Raw genomic sequence first — 24024 nt, 5'->3', positions numbered from 1 at the left:
CTGAAGTAATGCTCTCAAAGCTATTTCACCTGATTATTACTCTTCAGGATGATTTGAAATAGAGGAACAGCAGCCCCTGAACCTCTTACTGCTTCTCCTGCCTTCTACCCATAAAGCCAAGAAAAAGAAGGACAGTAATAGGTTTGGAGTCTTGATGTGAAGGCCGCTGGATGGGGGCTGCAGCGTGTTCCCCGCTCAGAAGCCCCTCTCTCCAGAACAGGTCATGAATTTACACAAGAGGTAGAAAACTTTGCATAATTCCTCAGCATTAAATCTTAACAGTAGAGACAACACTAGCTTTTTAAAATTTCTCATCTGAGCTCTTTCAGGAGAAAACATATAGGCAGGGAGAATGAGTGAAAAAGATATTGAGTTAAAAAATGAATGGAAAATTAAAAGTGGCTTTAGCATACAGCAACAAAAGAGAGACTGAAATAAAGCTTTGTAGTAAAGAAAACAAGATCGCCATTGCATCCCAAAAGGAAATTTCACATGCTTTCCTAGATGTGGCAATAATTTATTGGTTTCTCTTTCGTTCCTGTGTTGTAGTCATCTTTAACGTAATGTCTTTGTATACCAAGGTACAGATTTCCCAATGGGAACATAAAGTACCGGAAACTGGTGAGGCCAGTTAGATTGCCCCAAACTGTGGCGGGAACCACCCCGGATAGGACCAAGTTTTAATTATCCACTAGTAAAGCCACAGGGAAGCAAGAGCCATGTTTCCTTCATTTGGTTGTCCCATTTGTAGTCTTACACAGACAAGGAAATTTTTTAAGCCACCATTTGTATGAGAAGTAAGTAGTCTCTAGAGAGAGCGGTCAAGGGAAATGAGATCTGAGAGCCAAGAGGAAAAGCAGAAATAAGAGCCCACTTAAATTTAAGACCTGTTTATTGATGGACTACCAGAAAAGTACAATGTGGTGTCTAAGACTTGAGTTACAGCCATCATACTTACTAGCACCATGGCTTTAAGACATTGAGTATTTTTTGTAGTGTCTAAATTACCTGTAAATAAAAGCACACGTTTATTAAGCATTTCCTATATACTATTTAAAGTCCTTTACATATTTTAACTCATTTAATCCCTATAACCCCAAGGTAGTTGGTACTGTAATAGTCTTGTCTTAAAGATGAGGACATTGAAGCACAGAGAGATTAAGTAACCTGCCCAGTAAATGGGGAATCACGGCTTAAATCCAGGGAGTCTAGATGATTAAACCACATGGTTATCCAGTACATAAACAGACTCTAAATAATGATGAAAAATAAAAATAATGATACGAATCTCTGCTCTGCCTGCCTTTCCAGCTGTTATGAAGATTATACACATTCTTTCTTTTAACAAAAATTTACTTACCTTTAGGCACTTTGCAAACAAATGAGACATTTTCTTTGTCTTCAGGGGAGCTAAAAGATTAGTAAGTCAATAGGCAGTTGTACTACCTTCGGAAAAGGGCAATGTCCGTGGAAAGGGATGCACTGGACTTTGAGAGATTGGCCAGGCAAGGCGAGCAGCCTGCTTCCAGGGGTTACAGCTAAGCTAAAGGAGTTAGCCAGACAGAAAGGTGTGCAGGAGGAAGGGCTATGTGCTCACTAACTCTCTTGTTGTCAAGAACATTTGGGGGAACCACAGCTCAATATGGCTCAGGCAGAGAACGTGAGAGGATGAGGAAGTGGTGAGAGACAAAGCCAGAGAAGTAAGCAGTTCCCTCATCATGGAGGGCCTATGTGAGGAGTTGGCATTTATGCTGCAGACAAGCAGTGGGGGGCTACTAAAGGCTTTAAAACAGGAAAATACATAATCAGACGAATGTTTTTGAAAGATAACTCTGATTACAGTCTAAAGAACAGTTTGGAGGGTGGACATGCCTAAAGATGTTTCCAAGAGCCAAATGGGAAGCTGCTTTGGTAATCTGCATCTTAAAGGATGGGGATCTACATTAGAACAGATCCAATGGGCGATTAATAAATATTTGCAAGTTAGGATCAACAGATGTGGGTGGTTGACTATGGGATGAGGGGAAGGAAGGTTTCAGGCTTGACCAACAAGATAGGTGCTTGCACCGTTCCCCAGGGTCAAGAACATACTCTTACCACATGAAATAAGGGACATGAAAATGCTTTGTAAACTGTAAAGTACAATATAAATATTAGTTCTCTTGATTTTAATGGGGGCAGAAATGACTACCCTAAAGAAGTTCTCACCAGCTGGGAAGATAGACATGATACCTACTATAATGAAATAATGATACCTACTACTAGTACGAATAACTATAACTAACGAAAGTGCCTTTATGTGCCTAGCACTGTTGTAAGAGTTGTACATATATAATAACTTATTTCTCACAACGCCCATTTTACAAATGAAGAAAGTGAGGCATAGAGAGGTTGCCTAATGTCTCGTAGTTAGTAATAGTGCAACTGAGAAACAAACCAATGCTGTCTGGCTCCAAAAGCTGTGCTCTTCACTACAATAGTATATGTCTCTCTCTAAGGCAGACGATAATTAGTATTACAAGCAAAGTGCCTGTAATCATGAAACAGAGGAAGTTAAAATTAATAAAACCCAGAGTGTAGCAGTAGGAAGCAGCATTTTTGCTTCCTAGAAAAGCATTCATTGTTGAGAGCAGACCTACACTCAATTCTAAGACCCACAGAGTTCTGATCTCCAATTATCCTACAAAATTGTAATGTGCTAGTTTTGTCACTAGATGGTGCTCGTGCCACGGTTCTGAATATCTGGCCTCGTTCCTGAGAGGTATTGTCTCTAGTGGTTTGGGCAACTAAGAAGTACGTCAGTTTTCATAACCAATCAAGTGTTTTGTTACATTCATGCATTTTATTATTAATGTACCAACTTATGATTTTAAAAATTTAGAACGGTTTTATAAATAATCTGGCTATACTCAAATAGAAGTTTTTTTCTTTTGTTTCTTCGACTTGCGATGAATTATCTATGAATTAGCTGATCATTTCTCTAACAGCTACTGTCTGATATACAGCATTGGCTTTTACAGCTCAAATTCTTTAAGGGACCCAGTAATGGGGATCTGAAAATTCGTCTCTTGCCTCTGAGTGTTCTGCTCTCCTAAGCTTCAAAAGTTTCATAATAATAGTCATTTTGACACCGAGCCCTCTCTTAATGTGTTTTTTCTTTTAACCTCTGTTTAATCATTAGTTTGTACAGTTTTAGTAACTCCCCATTCATGCAACAATACATCAGCTTTAGGTACTACATCTGTATGAGATTTGCTTGTATTATCTAACTTTTGTTGGACATGTAGACTCCAGAAATCCAGGAGCCATAGATGACCTACTTAAGTCTAACACTATCACTTTACACCCAACTCACCCTGATGTCTTCTGAACAATGTGAACTTCACAGAAGAAATCTGAACAAATAGAAAGATATTTCACCCATCTCCAAAAAATAGCTTGAGAAGGGGCAGTTCTTGTAATAACTCACCACCCTGCATTTATCACAACTGCCCCTCTCTTAACTTTGTCTCGTTTGGACTCCTCTCCAAGAGCCCTGAGGTTCTTCCTTTGACTCTCTCTCTCTATACACCCCACCCCAGGAAGCCACTCCCTGCCATTGCTTTAAGGGGCCCCACTGTTGTAGGTACCTCCTAAATCTCTAGCTCTAACCCCCATGTTTCAGTCTTCCCGCTTGCTGTTTCCACCAGAATATCAACAAATATCTTAAAACTCAACATGTGAGAAAGTGACACGTCTCCTCCAACTCCTCCTTACTTTTTAACTTATACTCACCACTTCACTATTTTCCCAGATACCCATTTTTAAAACTGAAAATAGTATTTCTTTATGACCCCTTATCCAAGTCAATGCCAAGTCCTTGGCAAGACGTTCAGGGTCTCTTCCAGTTGTCTTTTCCTGTTTCTTTCTCTGCCTCACCAATGTCTTCTCATCAGAATGACGGTGATATCCCCCTAACCCATCTTCCTGGCTCTCTCCTCTCTTCCATCCATCTCTTGTATCCATAGCATTTTATTGGGTTGGCCCAAAAGTTTGTTCAGGTTTTTCCATAAGATGTTATGGAAAAACCTGGGACTTCCCTGATGGCACAGTGGTTAAGAATCCACCTGCCAATGCAGGGGACACAGGTTCGATCCCTAGTCCGGGAAGATCCCATGTGCCGCGGAGCAACTAAGCCCGTACGCCACAACTGCTGAGCCTGCGCTCTAGAGCCCGCGTGCCACAGCTACTGAAGCCCGCACGCCTAGAGCCCGTGCTCCACAACAAGAGAAGCCACCGCAATGAGAAGCCCGTGCACCGCAATGAAGAGTAGTCCCCGCTCGCCACAACTAGAGAAAACCCATGCAGCAACAAAGACTCAACGCAGCCAAAAAAGAAAATAAAAACCAGATGAACTTTTTGGCCAGCCCAATACTTTCTAAAGCACTTTTCTGTTTGCCTGTCTCACTAAAAACCTTCACTGGCTCATTTCTTTTACTGAGTTGAGCACCAGCTCCACAACCGTTGTCCACAATGTCCATAACGTGGGTGTGGGGGACATTTGAGTCTTATCCCCTGCAAATGTCTGTCACTGCTCAGCTCTAAACAGCCACCAAGCATCTCCATGTTCAGGACTTTCCCATTTCAATGCCTCGGTTCTTGCATTGTTCTCATTAGTAGCACCTACCATCCGTGCCTTTTAAAGCCTGCCCTTCAAAGTTCATCTCGAATACCACTCATTCAATGAAGCCTTTTCTACTATGTCTAATCTGTAATTATCACATCTCCTTTGCACCCCATTAAGTATCAATTGTTTGTATTTCTCATTCTGTATTTATAATATCTACTGCAGTGTTTTGGACATTTTTCTGTCTCCTCTGTTTTAATTTGTGGGGATCATGAATTCTGTATAATTCAATCAACTATGCAGGGTCGTCATAAAACAGGAAACATAATGTTTAAAAGCATAGATTTTTGGAATCAGTCTTAGTTCTTTCATTTATTAGCTGTGTGCTAGTTAAGCAGTTGCTTACCTGCTCTGAGCGTTGATATTATCTATAAAATGGGAATAAGAGTCGTTGCCCCAGTTCTTGTTACAAGAACTAAATGAGATTTCATGCAGAGGCTGACAGATGGTAATCACTCCAAGAATGCTTACTCTTGTCAGTGATCTTTTTATAGTCACTTGGTCACTGTACAAATCAGATGCACAGGAAGTTTAATGAAATTGAAGGGGGACTTCTAGCTAAAGACCAAGGTAGAAAGGAAAATATTGTATTAAATAATACCCCAAAGTAAAAGTCTATGCTAGAGAAGAGGCCCCCAAGGATGTAGGTGTTATCCAACCCTGGATCCCTAGTTCTCACCTAATGCCTGGTACTGGGCAGGTGTTTAATAACCATTGGTTGCACTCTCGTAGTTAGCAAATAAGGTGCCATATATGTGTGGTGATCGTGAAGACAGAGAAGATGATCAGACAGTGAAGGAAACTCATTGTTCACCACCTTCTGTGCGACTGTTATGATTTACACTGTGATAGCGAATTGCCCTGATTGTGCGTCTGCAGCTCAGGCCAGCCTATCTTCTAATGGTTTTAATGGAGACCTTGCTGAATGTGGATTTAAGAAGAGGTATCAAAGCATGTGTCAGAGAGAGAGTGCACTTCTGAAAACACACTTTTGACTATTCCTAAGTACAGATTTATGTAACACTAGGTTCAGCTTAATCAGATCTTTGGGACAAAGTGAGAGACAATGATATAATAGTAGTTTCAGTCCCTACACTACACTCCCTTAAAAGCTTTTCCTTGGGTACTTTAAGAAAAAAGTTGTCTTAAAAACAAAAAGTAATGGGATTCCCAGACAGAAATCTGTGTTTAAGTGGCATTAAGGCTGTGGTTCAAATCAACAAAAGCCAGGAAATCCAAAGTTAACCTTTATCCAGACTGTTATGCCATTTTTTCCAACTCTGTGTGTGCCTGTGAGCAGCCCTCCTTTTGAATTTCCTGGCTCTGGCAACCAAAATCCACAAATTGCTTTGAATTACAGTACTCTGGGTCTGCTATTTAATGGGAAAATACCCTGAAGATATATGCTTACTTGCAAGTGTTTTTATGTGTAGCCACTGTAAATCCAGGAGCCATGAACCTGGTGGGTTTTTTTCTGTCAAGTTCCTGAAATCCCCATCTGCACCTAAATCAGTCCTGCCTTATATCCAGGTGGAAGAATTTGTATAACATTTTTGTGTTGCTAACACTGATGAAGTTTCATATTACAGCTTATATGACACAGTTATAATTCAAATGCATTTAAAAAATGTTTCTTTTCTCTCTTTTCACCAGACATGGCGATGACTTGATTGTAACGCCTTTTGCCCAGGTACGTATCATGCTGGCCTGGCTCATTCTCACTCTGTCTCTGGGTGTAGTTTCTAAGTGTAGCGTCTGAACCTGCCCATTCCTCTCCTTTTGTTCCTAACCATTCCTAACAGTGGAAACATTTTCCTTATAGGTCCTTGCCAGCTTGCGAAGTGTGAGAAACAACTTCACAGTACTGACAAACCTCCATGGAACATCCAACAAGTAAGCATGCACTTTTTGTGGAGTTATAAATCCTTTCCATAAAGGCGAAACCCTGAACAGCACTAAAAAAACCCACAACCCAACACTAATGCATGGAAATTTGCCCTCCTAGCTAGGATACATGATAAAATTTAAACTAGGATGGATCACCATAGTATTTTAGAACCGGTAAGATGTTAGAAATTAGTCCAGATCTTATTATCTTTGTGCCTTTAACACTTAGTAGACAGGAGTTCAACAGATGAAAAAATGAGATGGGTTTTTTTTTTTTACCTTTGTATTTACTACTTGAAAGTGTGAATACTCATCAGCAAAGGCCGTAAATTCTATTAAAATTCTTTTGGAATAAACTATTGAGTTCAGAGAATTCAAACTTAAAATTACACTTACCAAAAGTTCAGGTCCAGGTTGCCTATTGTTTGATAATATATAAACAGGTTCATGTAATTTGATGATAAGAGTGGGATTATCTTCTCTTCTGCCCTTAACGAGCTGCATAAGCTTGGCCATTTCAACTAACAGGGCTGAACATTGGTCTCCTGATCTGTTAAATGAAAGGTTTGAACTTAATAATACTGCAGTAATTTTCTCCTCCGAAATCACTTCAATCTGTGGGTCTAAGTGCTATGCAGTTCACTATCCAGCAATTTAAAACCCATCACAGGGATCAGAAGGTCATAGAATCAATGATCCTGGGATGGTAGGGCCAGAGGAGAACTTTGAGAAATGACTCAGCCTCTTTGTTTTACAGAAGGAGAAATCAGGCCCTCAGAAATCTAGCAAGTTGCTCACAACCACACCATAGGCTAAAGATGCACCAGGGCCAAATCCTAAATCTCCTGATTTTTCTCAGCTAGTGTTCACTCTAGGACACCCTGTCTCTCCAGTCTTTGTGAAATGATTCATCGACCCTCTACTTTGCTTTTATCCAAATTTTTATTGCGTGTTGTTAAAAGCAAGAGTAAACCCTGCTTTGAAAGCTAACTTTTCCATTCGCTGTTCTATCCCTTTTCCGGGAGCTTCCTGTGAGAGAGTCCTGCATAGCCCCATGGAGTTTTTCCCATCGTTGGTCTCTCCTCCTCTAAACTGTTCTCCAAACTGCCACCAGCGTCCTCTTTCTCACTTGCTGTTTGGCCATGTCACTCTGCAGCTTGAGGCACTTCAGTGGTTCAGTCTGATCATTACGATAAAGTTTAAATGCGTGTGCTTGGCCCCAAGGCACCTCATGATCCAGCTCGTTACTTTGATTGATAGTTGATTGGGTTTATATTGGAGGCAGTATACAGGAAAGCTAGAGGCTTCTCCAGCCTCATTTGCAATGGTGCTCCCTGTTTATTGTTAAATAATTCACTCAACAAGTATTTATTTAGTGTACTATTCATCCACACGTATATGTGTGTACTTAACAAATATGTATTGAGCACCACCTTGTACCAGACCCTGGTGATATAATAGTGACCAAAATAGACAATTATCCGCCCTTTCAGGGCTTACATTCTGATAGGAAGTGCCAGGGCCTACAGAGGTGTGCAATCAGACCAGGTCTCTGGCCACATGGAATCACATTCTGACAGTTGTGGCCTGGTTGTTCCCTGCATGTTCTATTCTCCATCCTAATTATGGACTTACTGTTCTCGCTTCCTCAAGTGTCTCTCTCCACCTGCCAGTGATTGCCTCACTGAATCCTGCTTGTCTTTTATAACACTCATTTGTGTTACCTTCACCAGGATGCTTCCCCTGACCCTGCCAAGCCTGGTTGAGCGCCCCCCAGTGGCCCCAGAGCACTCTGCAAATCATGTATGGATCTCTACCACGACCACTAGACTGTGTGTCCCCGTAAGGACCCTTGAAATTTACATTTACTTTTCCTTGACTTTCTAAGAATTAGCAGAATGCCTGACACATAGTGTGTGCTCCATAAGTATTCGTCATGCATATAAATCTCTGAATTACTAATTGTTAGAGAAAGACCACCAAATGTTTCGAAAATTATTTTTTCGGAAGTGATCCTTTCCATTTTTCCATCTTTTTTTCTTTATAGGATATGGCCTCTGGGGCCTTATTTATTGGCTTCATAACTCAATTCTACCAACTGAAAATTATGTGACTTGGGCAAGTTATTTCACCTCTCCAGAGCTCAGTTTCCCAATCTATAAAATAGGGTTGTTCTGAGGGTGAAATGAGTTAATATTTGTAAAGCATTTATAACAGCATCTGGCACGTAGTAGTAGGTGCTCAATAAATGTGAGTTATTATAAGTGATAGTTACGTTTCTCTTGCTGAATCCAGAAACAGTGTAATACTTTGGAGTTTTCACATGCATTATCACAGTTATTATCACTGTAAATGATGTTTATGACCCACATGTTGCCACCACACTATGGACAAGGAAACAAAGCTCAGGGAGATTAAATGACTAGTACAAAACCAGCTCACTTCTGAGGGGATGAGCAGAGCCAGTGCTGAAACCTAGTATCCTGATTCTCTTGCAGTGCTCTTTCGTAAGGAAAACTCAGTTTTCTTCCATCCTCTGTAGGCAAAAACCCAGTTCTTCCCTCCCGGGTTTGTCTTCCCAGTGAGTCTTCTTTACTAGTCACACAAAACACTTCACTTCTGACATTTCTGGTCACCAAATACGTGGAGGTTTTCCCCTCACAAGAGCAAGAAAATGTCCGACACCAGCTGGGTGTCCTGCAGTTTAACTCAATCCTGATGCTATCTGACATCGCATCAGATCCCACAGGTTAAGGGCTCAGTCCCACAAGATTGCCCACCGCCTCCCTCCCCACTTCAGATGCCAGTTGTAAGCTCAAGTTATCATCTTTGCTTGTGACCCACCAGCTATGAGATTCCAACAACAGCCCCCTTAATTAATTTCATTAATTTGTTCGAGCAGCCCACAGAACCCAAGGAAACATTTGCTCATGTTTACCAGTTCATTAAAGGATATGATAAAAGATACAGGTGAGCAGCCAGATGAAGAGGGCAGAGTCTGAGAGGGTCCCGAGTGCAGGAATTTCTTCCCCTTGGAGTTGGGGTGCATCACCCTCCTGGTGTGGATGTGTTTACCAGCCTAGAAGCTCTCTGAACCCTGTATTATTAGGATTTGCTGGAGGCTTCTTCACATAGGCATGATCAATTATTAACTCCATTCGTAGCCCCTCTCTCTTTTCTGGAGGATGAGGGGTAGGGCTGAAAATTCTAAGCTTCTAATCATGGCTTGTTGTTTCTGGGGACCAGCCCCCATCTGGGAGAAATCCAGGACCCCACCCAGAGTCACCTCATTAGAACAAAAGGTGCTACTAGTGCTCTTATTACTTAGGAAACTACAGGGAATTTTAGGAGCTCTGTGTCAGGAAGCAAGGGTAGAGAACAATATATGTATGTTCTACTATCTCACATCTTTCCATTTACTATACCTATTCAGTCTTCTGGGTTATGGGACGAAATCTCTGAAGGCTTTGGAACAGAGTCATTTAGGAAGAACTTATGGAATAGCTGAAGGTCAGAGAGCCTGAGGCAGAGACATGAGCTAGGAGAGCGTTTCAGGAATTAAAATATGAAGAGTAAAACCCTGGACCAAGATGATGGAGGTAGGAATTGAGGAGGAAGAGATTAATAAGGATACATTCCAAAGGATTCTTTAACATAGCAGAGCTCAAGGCCACTACACTGCACAGCTCCAGGGAGACGGGGTGCCAGTGGTGATGTGTCGGGGTGTTTTCAGTTACTGGTTTGTTGGCATGGGCTTGGAGGTCCTTCCTCTGTTAAAGCATCGGGGAATTCAGCCTAACCCTGCTGATTATAGGCTGTCGGCTGAAGCTACTTTCTCGAGATCAGATTTTTCCATAGCCTTGGGGGTTTTGAGCCACATAAACCTCCACTGTTGCCATATACAGAGTGCCCTAAGACCATAGTTGCCATATAGAGAGCTCACCCAGAGCCAATTCTCACACTCTGGCTGAGGACCACCCTCCAAATCATGGCCCTTTGTGTCACCTCTGGTCCAAACCACACTCAGCAAACATAATAGACCAGCAGTAGAATAGTTGCATCTAATGATCATTCCCAAATCCATACCCATATTTGTACAGAGTTGATCCTCCTACTGAGTTCAAGTTCTTCCTTAAAACCAACATGTCCGCCACTAGAGCTTCACCAAAGGGAGTTGAGATTGCCTCGGTCTAGCTCGGGCTGAGAAGTGAGTGATGCAGCAGCCTGGCAGGGTCAGGTTGGAAAACTGAGGGTTCATTTAATGCACTGTATTCTATTCCTAGATAGTCAATACCCTCAAACAAATAAAGACAACCGAAGACAAGAATATCTGTCAGGAATGGATCCACCATGCTAAGAGCATTCCCCCTCCCACCCCAACCCAGATATTCACTTATCTCAACAACTGAAACTGTAAGGTTCATAGAACTCAGAAGTTGTTTTCTGGGATATTTGACTTGGGTTCCAAAGTGCTACTCCTTGCCTTGAATGTAACATTTAAGCAATAATTATGTCCTTGGAATGGTTTTCAAGAGACATTTGGATAATGTGTTGTTTTTATATGAAAAGGAACTCCCACATAGAACTATAATTCTCATAAGTCAAGATTTCCTTTATCTTTTGGCTCTTTGCTCAGCATAAAAGCAGTTCATTGTCTGTCTGAGCTTTACCACCCAAAGGGTAAAAATCTCAAAGTTCCTATTGAGGTGATTTCCTTGCACTTCCTTGAAATGTTCTATTGAGGGATGCTTGATTGGGCTTGTATTTCTTGGCTTCAGATTAAAACCTATATATCCTTTGTCCCAGGAATTTTGAAACTATGGCTTTCATTTAGAGTTGTTAATTCAGATAAGCATTCCCTAAAGCATTTACTGACTTTAAACAGACTGATGGAGAAATCACATGTGAATGAGAGTACCTACATTCAGCAGACTGATAACCAGGGAATTGAGCTGGGAGCAAAGATCTGTCCCCATCATCCAACTCTGTCACTAACACCACACACATCACCGGTGGCTACCGGGAGATCACGTAACATCTCTGTATGAACATTCTTCCGAGGTATAATTAAATGAACATGTATGAAATCTTTGAGAAAGAATTAATAACCACTGATTTTTGTTTTCAGTCTTTCATTGCCTTGGGTCCTTTGGCATGGGATTTAAATTAGCTGAGAATAATAAAAATCTTGAGCATTCAGAGCTGGATAGAACCTAGCCAAATTTCCTCAGAGTAAGGGAGGAAATATATGTAAAACCTCTCACACAGGAGCTGGCACTTTGTAAATTAGCAGAAAATGTTAGTTGCTGCCTGTTCTCCCCAGGTGAGGAAGAGACTGAGAAGTTCAGTGAGTTGCCCAGGGCTATATGGTTAGAAGGTGCCAGAACCAGGATTAGAATTCCTGTCTTCTTATTCATAGTCCAGCTCTTTTTCCACTGTGTTATTCAGGGCTGGAAAGTATTAACTGCTGTGGCCATATTATCCTCCCCATTAATATCACCATCTTTACAAACCCAGGCGTAGAACTTATGATTCTTCTGTAAGTTACGGACCTTTGGACTCGTAATGGGCAACCAGTGCCATTTTCTTCTGGTACTCACCACAGTTTTCTAATTGGTACGCTCATGCCCCACAAGCAATAATGCAGCCTCCAGATGTCATTCATTCATTTAAAATCTATCGAGCTTCTTCTTTGTGCCAGGTCTTGAGAAAAAGTGATGAACCTTTATAAACGTACTCCTTGCCTTTCCAAAACTTACACACACAGATGCTCACCCGAATTAACTCTAAATAAAAGTTATATTTTCAAAATAACTCCTGGGACAAAGGAGTTTATGTAAATTGTGTAATGTTTAAGAAGTCATTGGGAGGATCAGGTGCTATGTGTCGCTGTGCTATTAAGAAAGCAGAGATTTCCAATATTGAGGGTCTTTTGGTTCTATGTCTCTTTTCACAGAAGTCTTCTTTGGAACTCAGGAAGATAGTTAAAATAAAAGTATTAAAAAAAATACATTATCAATCTAATCAACAGCTATTGACTACCTGTATCGTACCAAATATTTTGCCAATTACAAGGTTACAAAGATGAATGAGATTCAATCTTTGTTTAAATTTCTCACAGCCTAGTTGAGACAGACAAGAGAATGGGAATTGTAATGCAGTTAAGAGCGGCACTAGGCTGGGGCAAGCCTAGGAAAGTATAGGTGGCGCAGTGACTAGTCACAGGAGGGAAGGATCCTCTGAGGTGATGCCGGAGTGCAGTCCTAGAACATGTGAAGGAGTTTGCCACTTAAAGAGGAGGAGAAAAGTGGTCAGATGAGCAAAATATGTGCAAAGAGCCCAGCAACACAAGCAGATTCTGAGTCTGAAGACCAGTGGGGAGTGTGTAAAACCAAGACTATAGAGGAAAAGGAAACCAGATAAAACATTCATATGGTATTTGGCTTCTCAAATCATTTTCACATCAATGGTTCGTTCAATCGACAGTTTACCAATATTTATGGAGTTCCTACTTTACGCGAGGCAAGTTGGTAGGTCCTGCAGAGGGCACGTGAAAGGGGTCAGAACTGGAGCCCACCATCAATGGGTCATAGATTAGGGGTGGGGATAGTCCATGGCCATATGAGTTGTAACATGAGGAAATAACCCTGAAGGTACAAATGAAGCACCATGCGAGATTAGAGGAGGAATCATTTTTTAGCTTCCTTTTTGGGAAGGAAGAAATTTTCCTCTTTCCTTCTAGGTTCTTCAGGCTGGTCTAAGAATTAAGTGGACATGAGACAGATTAGTAGGAGAAAGTCAAACAGAACTTTAATAGCATGTATACATGGGAGAGGCCCAGGAAAAGTAAGTAACTGGACAAAGTGGCTGAAACCCTCACCTTAAACACCATTTTCAGCTAAAGACCAAAGAGGATATTGTGGGGTAGGGGTTTGGGACCTGAAAAGGAAGGAAGGCAATTGACGTGGAAGTGGAAAAGCAAATGTTTGGTAAATAAATGTTTGCCGGACCATGCGGAGACAGACAATGGCACACAGAATGGAATTTTAACAAACAGACTTTGCTGGGTTCCTCCCTGTCTACCATACCTAGTTCATACTATACTTATCTGTGGTCAGAGCTCCCTTCCTCTATTTACATTCTTTTAGGCTGTTAAGGGAAAGGTCAAAGTTTCTTCCTCAGTCTTTCGGGCCTTGGGCCTTTTCAGCTTGAAATAATCCGTACGCCAAGAGCATTTTGGGTAGCAAGTTTTCCTCCCTACAACAACATTCTTTGGAGAAGATGGCATTTGACCTTTGAAGGTATGATTCTGATAATGGGTTTTTTTTTCCCCACACATCCAAGCAATTCTCTGACACCAGCTGGGTGTCCTATAATTCAATTCAGTTCTGACATTATTAACTTGGAGATAGCGTCAGATCCCGTGGGTTAAGTGCTCAGTCCTACGAGACTGCCCCTCCACCGCACACCCCTCTCCCACTACACACACTGGGGACACCAGTGGAAAGCCCAGGCTCTTGCCGGGCCTTGTGGCCCACTGGCTATAGGTTGGAGGTTCCCACGAGCCCTTCCTTGGGTTCAGTGAACTTGCTAGAGGGGCTCACAGAACCCAGAGAAACATTTTACTTACTAGATCACTGGTTTACTATAAAAGGATATGACTTAGGAACAGCCAGATGGAAGAGATGCAGAGAGCAAAGCAGGGGTTGCCGGGGGAAGGAGCGCAGAGCTTTCACGCTCTCCGAGTGCATCACTCTCTCTGAATCTCCACCAACCCAGTCTTTTTGAGTTTTTATGAAGGCTTTGTTACAAAGGCATGATTGATTAAATCATTGGCCATTGGTGACTGAACTCAATCTCCAGGCTCTCTCCCCTCCCCAGAGGTTCAGGGTGGGCCTAAAGCTCAAACTCTCTAATCACATGGTTGGGTCCCCTGGCAACCCCCTCCTTAGGTTATGTAGTTGCTGGTCCAAAAGTCACCTCATTAACATAGCAAAAGACACCTTGATTGCTTTCCTCACTTAGGAAGCTCCAAGGATTTTAGGAGGTCTGTGCCAAAAATGGAGCCGAAGGCCAAATATATATGTATATTTCTTACCATAACTGGCAATGTTATAGAATGGAGGTGACACTTAAATGTGCAGATTTGTGAGAGGAAAGCTTCCTTCACAGAGGAACGGCCTGAGCAGCGTCAGGAAAGGAATAGCACGTGTTCAAGGAAAAGGAAGTGATCAAGTTTGGCCTTGGCAAAGTATGAGTTAGTTCTTTCCCTCATTCATTCATTCATTCATTCATTCTTCCATTCAATAAGTATTTACTGAGTGGTTGGCATATAAAAGCATATGTTGAGGCCAAAGAGCAGACTTTGAATGCCAGGCTAAGGAGTTTGGAATTTAATCTCTTAATTTTTCTGAACAACAGCCCTCAGTATTAGTGCAGGTGTTATCAGCAGATGGCATAGTACAAAGAAAATGCACTTTGGATTCAGAAAGACTTAGCTTTGAATCCTGACCTTGCTGTTATAAGCCATGTGTGCTTCAGCATATTTCTTAACTTCTCTGAGCTTCAGTTTCCTTATCCTTAAAGTGAGATGATGATACTCTCAATGGAAGTTAAGAAGTACCCAGCACAGCGCCTAGCAGAGAAAAACACACATTGGATGGCAATTTCCCTTTGCTTGTCACCGCCGGAGAGCAGAATGTGTGATCCCAAAATATGCCACATTGGCACATGGATTATTTTGAGCTGAAGGCAATCAAGACCCAGCAGATTCAAGAAAAACTTTTACCTCTCCTTCAACTACCTAAAATAATTGTAGTTGGGGGCCTGGCTCAAAGAGAGACAGAGCTATTATCAGAGATAACTTTTATCTGAATGACCCATGTGTTTGGCAGGGCAAACATCTAATTACAAATCATCTGCTCTTCTCATTGTCTGGTGAAGGACCCTCCTAAGCTTTGAAGCCCTAGGCTCCTGTTCCATTCCTTAGCTCAGGATGACAGATAAGTCTCAACTGCTTGACTTGCCCTTGGGTCTCATATTCTTATGGGGCTCCCTTAAGTATGTAGTTAAATTTGTTTGTCACCTGGTAATCTGTCTTATGTCAAGTTAATTAATAGACCAGCCAAAAGAACCTAGAAGGGTAGAGAAAATTTCCTCCCCTACATCATACCTGAAAATTTCATGCCACAGAGAGTTTAAAAGTACCTTGCCTAGGGCTTCCCTGGTGGCGCAGTGGTTGAGAATCTGCCTGCCAATGCAGGGGACACAGGTTCGAGCCCTGGTCTGGGAAGATCCCACATGCCACGGAGCAACTAGGCCCGTGAGCCACAACTACTGAGCCTGCGCGTTTGGAGCCTGTGCTCCGCAACAAGAGAGGCCGCGACAGTGAGAGGCCCGCGCACCGCGATGAAGAGTGGCCCCCGCTCGCCACAACTAGAGAAAGCCCTCGCACAGAAACGAAGACCCAACACAGCCAAAAATAAATAAATTAATTAATTAATTTAAAAAAAAAAAAAAAACCCAGCCCAGAAGTGGGGTTAAACATTTAAAAAAATAAATAAAAAATAAATTAAAAAAAATAAAAGTATCTTGCCTAGAATCACCCAGCTAGTAAATGAGTGATAAATATGAACCCTGTCCATCAGACCCTGCAACAATAAGATATTTTTACCTTGAAGCTATATTACACCTAAGGGACCAAAAATGGATTTGGAATACTTTAAATCTAGGAAAGTAATTTTGTGGCCACACCAGTAGGGAAACCCTTCCTTTTCAACCCCTTTGCAGGCCATTTAGAACTTGGCTTCCTTCCCAACCTTGCCTGTGCATCAGAATTCACAGAGCAATAGTAACATTACAGATTCTCACGCCTTGTCCCAGACACGCTGAAATAGACCCTCCAGGGATGGGGAAGGGAATCATATTCTCGATAGCTCCCCACGTGATCAAATGGCGTCCATGTTTGAGACCCACTGGCCTGCAGTGCCACTCTCTTGCTCACTGCTAATCTCCGGTTTGCTCTTTAGTGGGGCAGACGGCCCTCTATGCCACTGGCTCTGGAATGTGGCCCCCAGATGAGCAGCATCAGCACCACGTGGCACTAGTTAGCAATGCAAACTCTCAAGCCCACCCCAGGCAGACTGAATCAGAAACCCTGGAAGTAAGGTTCAGCAACGTGTCTTAATAAACTCTGCAGGCGATTCTATGCACCCTAAAGTTTGCGGGCCACTGCTCTATCCTGTTTCTGGGAGGCTCTCAAGCAATGCACCCTGAATCCTGGAGAGTCTGGCAAAGCATGAGAAGGATGGCAAGAGCAGCAAAGAAAATCAGGGTTTTGGGGGGAGGGGGGTAAAAAAGATAAAGAAGGAAGAAAGAAAAACAAGAAAGAAAAGGAGAAGGAACCCTAATATTTGTGGAACATGAGTTTGTTTGCTTGTTTCGTTTGACTCGAGTTGAGCAGGCTTGCTTTGTGATATAGAATAATGCCCAGTTCGAGCATGAAAAGACTTTTCCATAAGTTAAGCCACCTAGATTGCTGTTCCTAATGGCTATGTGACCTTTGACAAGTGATTTCATCTCTCTGGGTCTCAGATGTCTAAGGTGCAAAAATGGGAGGCCTGGACTGATTAATCTCCAAGGGCTCCTCCGGCTGTAACTTTCTATAGCACTGCCCAAAGGAGTTGGGATTCACGCTTGTATTTGGTGTCATTTCTGAGCAAGGGTGTCATCTTTGGAAGGCCTCCTGGGGCAGGGAAACCTAAAGCAGAAGGACTGGTTAGGGACCTGGAGTAAATGACTTCCTTCCTGGAGTGCTGGAGCATCCGGGACGCTGTGCAGAGGGAAATTCCAGGCCATCTGGATGTGAGAATTGCAGTCACCCACGAGTTACAGGAGCCCGCCTTCCAGAGATAGCATTATGTCACTAGGTAGCTCATTCTGACCTGGAAAACTCCTCTGTGATCATGGGGGTGCAAGGAGGGGTATTCATACAGAGACTCAGACCTTCCTTTCTCTCCCTCTCCACAGGAGGTCTCCAGCTGCTAGTCAGCCATCTGTCTCCAGAGTCAACCTGCCAGGTAAGCCATGGCATGAGGCTTAGCTCCATGTTTCAAAATAACATATGTGCCTCTTTTCCAGAACCTTCTGTAGAATAATAGCATTCGTTTGCACATCACGGCCCTCCAAATAGGTTTCTTGGTGACTTTTTTCAAAGGCAGACTAGAGCTTTACTTCACTCCATGTGAAACCAAACGAAAAGCAGGATGAAATAATTTTCCCACCCTGTGCGTGCCTCGGCTTTCAGAATGTGATGGATGTGTGGTCATGCTGCTTCCCAGAACAAGAGCAAGAGTGCAGCTTTGCCCTCAGCTTGCCGGCCCCAGTGAACTCCAGGAGAGCTAACCTCAAAGGTCCCAGGTGCTCCCACATTGGCCTGAGGGCCCCATGGTGAATGTTAGTGGTTTTCCTCTTAGCGTCAACTATACATCCCACTTGAGTCTACATCCTTTCCAGGTGTGAAACCAAAGGCTCTTTCCAGGTCACAAATCATTTCTTTTGGAGGTCATCCAACTTTGTTCCTCAAAGGTGTTTTTTTTTTAAGAGAAACCTAACCTCTCATTTTTTTTAGTACTGCGCATACGCTTTTCATGTGGAGTTGAGAGCTGTGGAGAGGAAGGGCCACCTTGAAGGAACATCTTGGAGACGTGTTGGACGTAAAACTCTTCTTGCCATAAGATGCAACCAGTTAGATGACATTTTTGAAAGTGCAAAATGGAGTTTTTCCTCTTTAATCTGTCCCACTAGTATGGCAGTGGATTTGAGTAGAACCACGGGAGAAACAGTAAGATGAACTCATGCTGAGATCACCTAACACCTAATGTTGCCTCATAGGTTTCTGTTTCCCTTCCCTTTATTCTTACGATCTTCCACGCTCGGATGTTGTGTTTTCTTGCTGATGTGATGGCCATACATATAACAGAGCTAATACAAAAGTCCAACTTTTTATTTTTATTTTTTAAACATCTTTATTGGAGTATAATTGCTTTACAATGGTGTGTTAGTTTCTGCTCTATAACAAAGTGAATCAGCTATACATATACATATGTTCCCATATCTCCTCCCTCTTGCATCTCCCTCCCTCCCACCCTCTCCATCCCACCCCTCTAGGTGGTCACAAAGCACCAAGCTGATCTCCCTGGGCTATGCGGCTGCTTCCCACTAGCTATCTATTTTACATTTGGTAGTGTATATATATGTCCATGACACTGTCTCACCCTGTCACATCTCACCCCTTCCCCTCCCCATATCCTCAAGTCCATTCTCTAGTAGGTCTGTGTCTTTATTCCCATCTTGCCACTAGGTTCTTCATGACCTTTTTTTTTTTCCCTTAGATTCCATATATATGTGTTAGCATACGGTATTTGTTTTTCTCTTTCTGACTTACTTCACTCTGTGTGACAGACCCTAACTCCATCCACCTCATTACAAATACCTCCATTTCATTTCTTTTTATGGCTGAAAAAGTCCAACTTTTAAAAGAAGAGAACAAAGGCAGTAGGTTCCATTGGCTCACTGGCGTTTGAAGTATTAATGGTACATGCTTTAAAACATGTTTGTGAGAAAAATATTGAGAACAAGAATAAAAGTGAAAGGAAGATATTAAGCAAAGTCAAGTTTACCTCTAGAGCCCCATGATATGAAATAGAAGAAAATGGTACTCTATCCACGGACTTTAAAAATGTGGTGTGCTGATGTACTATGTCCTTTAGAAGTTTTATAAGGTGAAACGAAATAACTAGAGTGTTTTAACATGTAACTGGTGTTACATGCTGGAGATCAAAGGGGGTGGTTTCGAAACTCCTGTCATTTCATCATCTTGGCCCACTTGTGAGGCACCATCACTACCATTTCTATTAGCCAAGTTTACTAAGATGGTTTTGACAACAAATCGAATATTTAAACTATGTTTTCTTTTTCTTGTAATAAATACTGACAAACATCAGGAGAATATGTGATATTTATGGTTCTATAAATTAGCTCATTAGCCAAAGATGCTGTTGGAAAGATCACGTTGTGATCATTGGCACAGTAACTAGAGCTTGGCAAGTACAGAGTCTTTTGCTAAATTCTTTTAAAACAATGGAGCAGAGAAATGACAATACCACTTAGGCAATTTGTTTTTGTCTGTCTTTGTGGCAAACTACAAAAATCCTGACTTTTCATTGGGCAGAGAATGTAGCGATACCAATTATTACATAATTATAGGTTTCAAAACCTTCTTAATGCTCAACCACAGTCAAAAAAGGAAGGAGGACACACACATCCTGTGTTTTGTTTTTATTATCAGCTTAAATAAGTCAGGCAGATTTTTCCTGTTATTTTAATATTTATCAGCATATGACAAAGAGGTGTGTTTAAATAGAAACTTTAAAGGGGAATGAAAAATAAGTGGCTCACAGCACACAAAAACACTGAAAGCTGCCGTGCTGCTTTAAAAGATGATTTATCGTGATAATGAGATCAGATTTTCATTTATTAGCACTGATGCTGAACTCATGTATTTCATTTGAAATCTAAGATAAAAGATACAAGAAACCACAATAATTTAAAGAGATTTAACAACAACCCAGTTTGTTGGGAAAGGCTGGCTGACTTAGGTAACTGTATTCTTGTATAAAAAGCAAGTTTAAGAGAGAGACAGAGAAAAGCCAGAGGAAAGATTTTTTTTTCTTTTTAAAACGTTTTTTAAAATGCATCTAAATGAAGGAAATGCAATTCATTTTAAAAGCTAGTTGTCAAAAACCATGGTTAAATTGGTACATTTGCTCTTACAAATTGATCATTAACTGAAAAAATTCATGGGGGAAGTCAAAGCAAATCTCTCAGTCTGCAGTACCTTTCTCCTCATGGTTTAACCAAGTTTATTCTTTTTAGCTCTCATGCTACAACACAGATTTCTCTCTTCTGCAAAGGCATCCAGATTTTTTTTTAAAAAAATCAATGTACTTGCTCCCTTTTTTGTGCTATGGAGAGAATTGCATTCTAGGATATACTCCAATTTGTGGCTTATATGTCTCCTCCATTGGAGCTCCCTGAAGGCTGGGACTGTCTATACCTTATTCCTCTCTTTATCATTTAAGATACTTTTGCATAGTTATTTTCACATAGTAGGAAGATAGGTAAATGTTGAATTGAGCAGGAGAGCTACATAAAGTTTAGGGACTTTATCTTAAGGAAAATGCTCATAAATTAAATTTTAATAATGAGTCAATATTTTACCTCTATGGCTATGAAAAGCCATGCGTGTTTTTACTGTTAAAAATCAGTTATTGCATTGAAATTGAAAGAAGTTCAAGACACATTCTATAACTACACTATCTAAATCTATATATTAGTATGGTCACATAGATTTTGAACAAAAAAAGTTAAATCGAAAAAGTTGGCATTTTATACTTTAAATAGGAAAGCCAGAGTAAAGTAATAGAGGATTTAAAACCCAGAAAATATAGCAATGTGGAAATCATATGCTCCCACATTAAGGAGAAAATGTAGTAAATCCTCCTGGGGGGTGTTGAAAATGTTAATGCTGTGGAGTTTAATGGGCATCTCGATTTTTATCACATTTTGCATCTTCCCAAACATGAATTCCAGGCCTTCTCTACATGATACGTAAGGATTGGAACAGAAAGGGAAAAAAATAGAATTGAAAAAAGAACACTCCAAACAAGGCAGGAACTTGATAATTTATCGAGGAACTTGGGTTCTGTCATCTATACACATTCAAACTGGAAAATTGAAGTAATTCTCAGGATTTCAGGCCCCCAAATTATTTTCAACAGGAAAAAAAAGGTAATTGAGGAAAATCACTGTGTAGGTATGTGTGTGTGTGTGTGTGTGTGTACATGAGTGACTGTGTGAGCATATGTATATTGTATGTGTAGTGTGTGTGTGTGTGTGTGTGTGTGTGTAGGATAATTGTCCCACTTTCCCCACCCAAACCATCCCTTGCTTTTGCATGCATTTCAGTAGTGATCATGGGTATGTCATGAAAGTAAGAATTTACTGAAAAGATAAATTATCAAGTGTTCACTGCCTTTACGAAACGATCGTTTGCTTTGCAAAGGATAAGAGAAGTATTCCTTTTAATGACCAGCACTTCTGATTATTATAAATGTGACTTGATTTTTAATAATATGTATCATATATGGAACATTTTAGCAGCCAAATCAATGTGTAAGGTGGAATATTCTACACTAATTTTCTTCTTCCAAAGTTTACTAATAAACGTATTGAGCAGGAACGTCACCCATGTAACAGATAAGATGGTTTGAAGAACAACCCCCAAGGCCACGGGTCATCGGAAATGACAGCAAACCATGTCACAAAGATGACTAGAGCGTTGCCTTGAGGACTTCAGGCTAGACTGCTGCAGACCCGAAGTGTCTCTCAGCCTGGGTATCCACAGCCTCAGCTCATGATGGTTTTCAACACCAGTCAATTAGATGTATTTCAAGAAAAGCCTGTGTATGGAGAAATAGGATGAGACAATACAGAGCTTTCCAGTAAGTCTGAAATAGGTGGGCCTAAGTGAGAAACAGACTTAATTAATATTTTTTAGTGCTCATAGGAATCCATTTCTTCTAATAGGTGTCCTCTAGGTCATTCTGGGGAGGAAATGGCTTTTTACCGGTTGATAAAACAGAAGAGACTTTCTCCTAAGAAGCCTGTTTCTCAGTAGGAGTTCCTCCCATGTCTTTGCTTGATTATGAATATCCCCCTGGAGGTTCATGTGTGTGTGTCAGACGTGGGTTCTATTTGAGGAGCAAACAAGAGGCTCAGTGAGTTACCTTGGATCTTAAGAAATTTGACAAGTCATGACCTTGATTCAGTTCTCATTCTTTGCCAGAGCAGCCAGAGCCTAGGCTGAGAGATGGGCTGTGTGTGCACCAGTAAAGGGCTCTCTGAGAATGACAGCAATGGCCTGAGAGCTGATCTGAGTCAGATGACTGGAAATGAAGCCCAGCACAAGCAGAACGTTTGCTCGGTTTCCACGTTAAGCAAGAACTGTCAAGCAGGGTTACAACACTTAGAACAAATAGTAATAAAATCAATCTTGTTACCAAAGGCTATGACCACTCATGAAAAAGGAGAAATTGGAAGGAATTACAAACAAAAAGGAAGAAAGAAAGAAAGAAAGAAAGAAAGAAAGAAAGAAAGAAAGAAAGAAAGAAAGAAAGAAAGAAAAGAAAAGAAAAGAAAAGAAAAGAAAAGAAAAGAAAAGAAAAGAAAAGAAAAGAAAAGAAAAAAGAAAAGAAAAGAAAAGGAAGGAAGGAAGGAAGGAAGTAGGGAAGGAAGGAGAAAGAAAGAAAAGAAAGAAAGAAAGAGAAAAGAAAGAAAGAAAAAGGAAAGAAAGAAAAGAGAGAAAGGAAGGAAGAAAGGAAGGAAGAAAGAAAGAAAGAAAGAAAGAGGGAGGGAGGGAAGAAGAGAGAGGGAGGAAAGGAAAAAAAGAAAAAACCAAAAATATTAGATTTTTTTTTCTTTGTTCTGAATGCTGTGTGGCCTGAATTATTGGGATAATTGCCTTAATTATTCACCTTGAGTATTTAGGCAGTCTGCATACAGGACAATAGGGCAGATGCACTAGAAAAGCCCTAGTCATTCGGAGAATAATTTCCCAAATGGTTGTCTTATAAGAATTGCTTTTGTCTAAATTAGCCCTCCTGTTGTAAGTTTACCTCAGAGCATCAACATTAAGCTGTTTATATGGATTTGCAATTATTCCGTATGTGTCTAAAATTTGGTAAGTGTAAGTTGCAAAAAAAACATTGACAAGTCAACTAAAGTGTGAATAGTTAAAATGTTACCCTTGAGCAAATGTTACCAAAAATAATACCCTGCTCATTAATGGCTATTCCACTATTTGGAAATTAATTTCTAAATTTAGTGTGAATGTTTCTTAGTATTAAATGGAACTGATGAGACCCTTAGCATCTCAACTCTCACTTGCTGCCTAAAGACTGGAGTTCATTCCGCCTTGATTCCACTTCACGTTTTTTGTACTGCTGAGAAACACCATCCACCCACCCCCCTGAAAGTTGGAATCATGCATGTTAGTAAGTATTTCAGTTATGCTATTGACGTCAATGGAGTCATTAAATAGATTGCTGGCCCTCCCAGAAGCAAATCACTGCCAGGGACCTAGATACAGACACGTTTTTTACAAAGACAACCATCAGGTTTTGCTATAGCAGTGAGCCAGAGAAAGGGAAAAGTTTATACTGTAGCAGACCTATCTCCAAACACAGTTTCTTTCTTTTTTTTTGCCTCTTAGTTCCGGCCTTTCTTTCTCTTCGGTTACAGTAAGCTCAGACAAAACTTAGATATTGTTGCCTGAAGGCTTTGTGTGCAAAAGCATCTCCTGTCATTGAGACCCTAAAGGGAGACGCCCCACTTTTAAAAATGTGTCTCAC

At 41.1% G+C, this 24024-nt stretch overlaps 1 protein-coding gene across 6 annotated transcripts in view; it reads left to right on the top strand.

The window, feature by feature from the left end:
• PDE4B (phosphodiesterase 4B) overlaps positions 1-24024 on the top strand; it is a 601639-nt gene that overhangs the window by 474823 nt on the left and 102792 nt on the right. For 5 of the 6 annotated variants that reach the window (XM_082419762.1, XM_082419760.1, XM_082419763.1 and 2 more), the window contains 3 exons: positions 6320-6356; positions 6489-6559; positions 17582-17631. In XM_082419762.1, the coding sequence (XP_082275888.1) occupies positions 6320-6356; positions 6489-6559; positions 17582-17631 (158 nt within the window). Of the gene's footprint in view, positions 1-6319; positions 6357-6488; positions 6560-17581; positions 17632-17768; positions 23420-24024 lie in introns of those variants that run through there. The other variant, XM_082419761.1, reaches the window with a different exon arrangement.

This window comes from Balaenoptera physalus (assembly GCF_965194825.1).
Source record: "Balaenoptera physalus genome assembly, chromosome: 1".
Taxonomy (NCBI): Eukaryota; Metazoa; Chordata; class Mammalia; order Artiodactyla; family Balaenopteridae; genus Balaenoptera; species Balaenoptera physalus.
The sequence above is the reverse complement of the archived record's forward strand: the minus strand, read 5'-3'. Positions and strand labels throughout refer to the sequence as shown.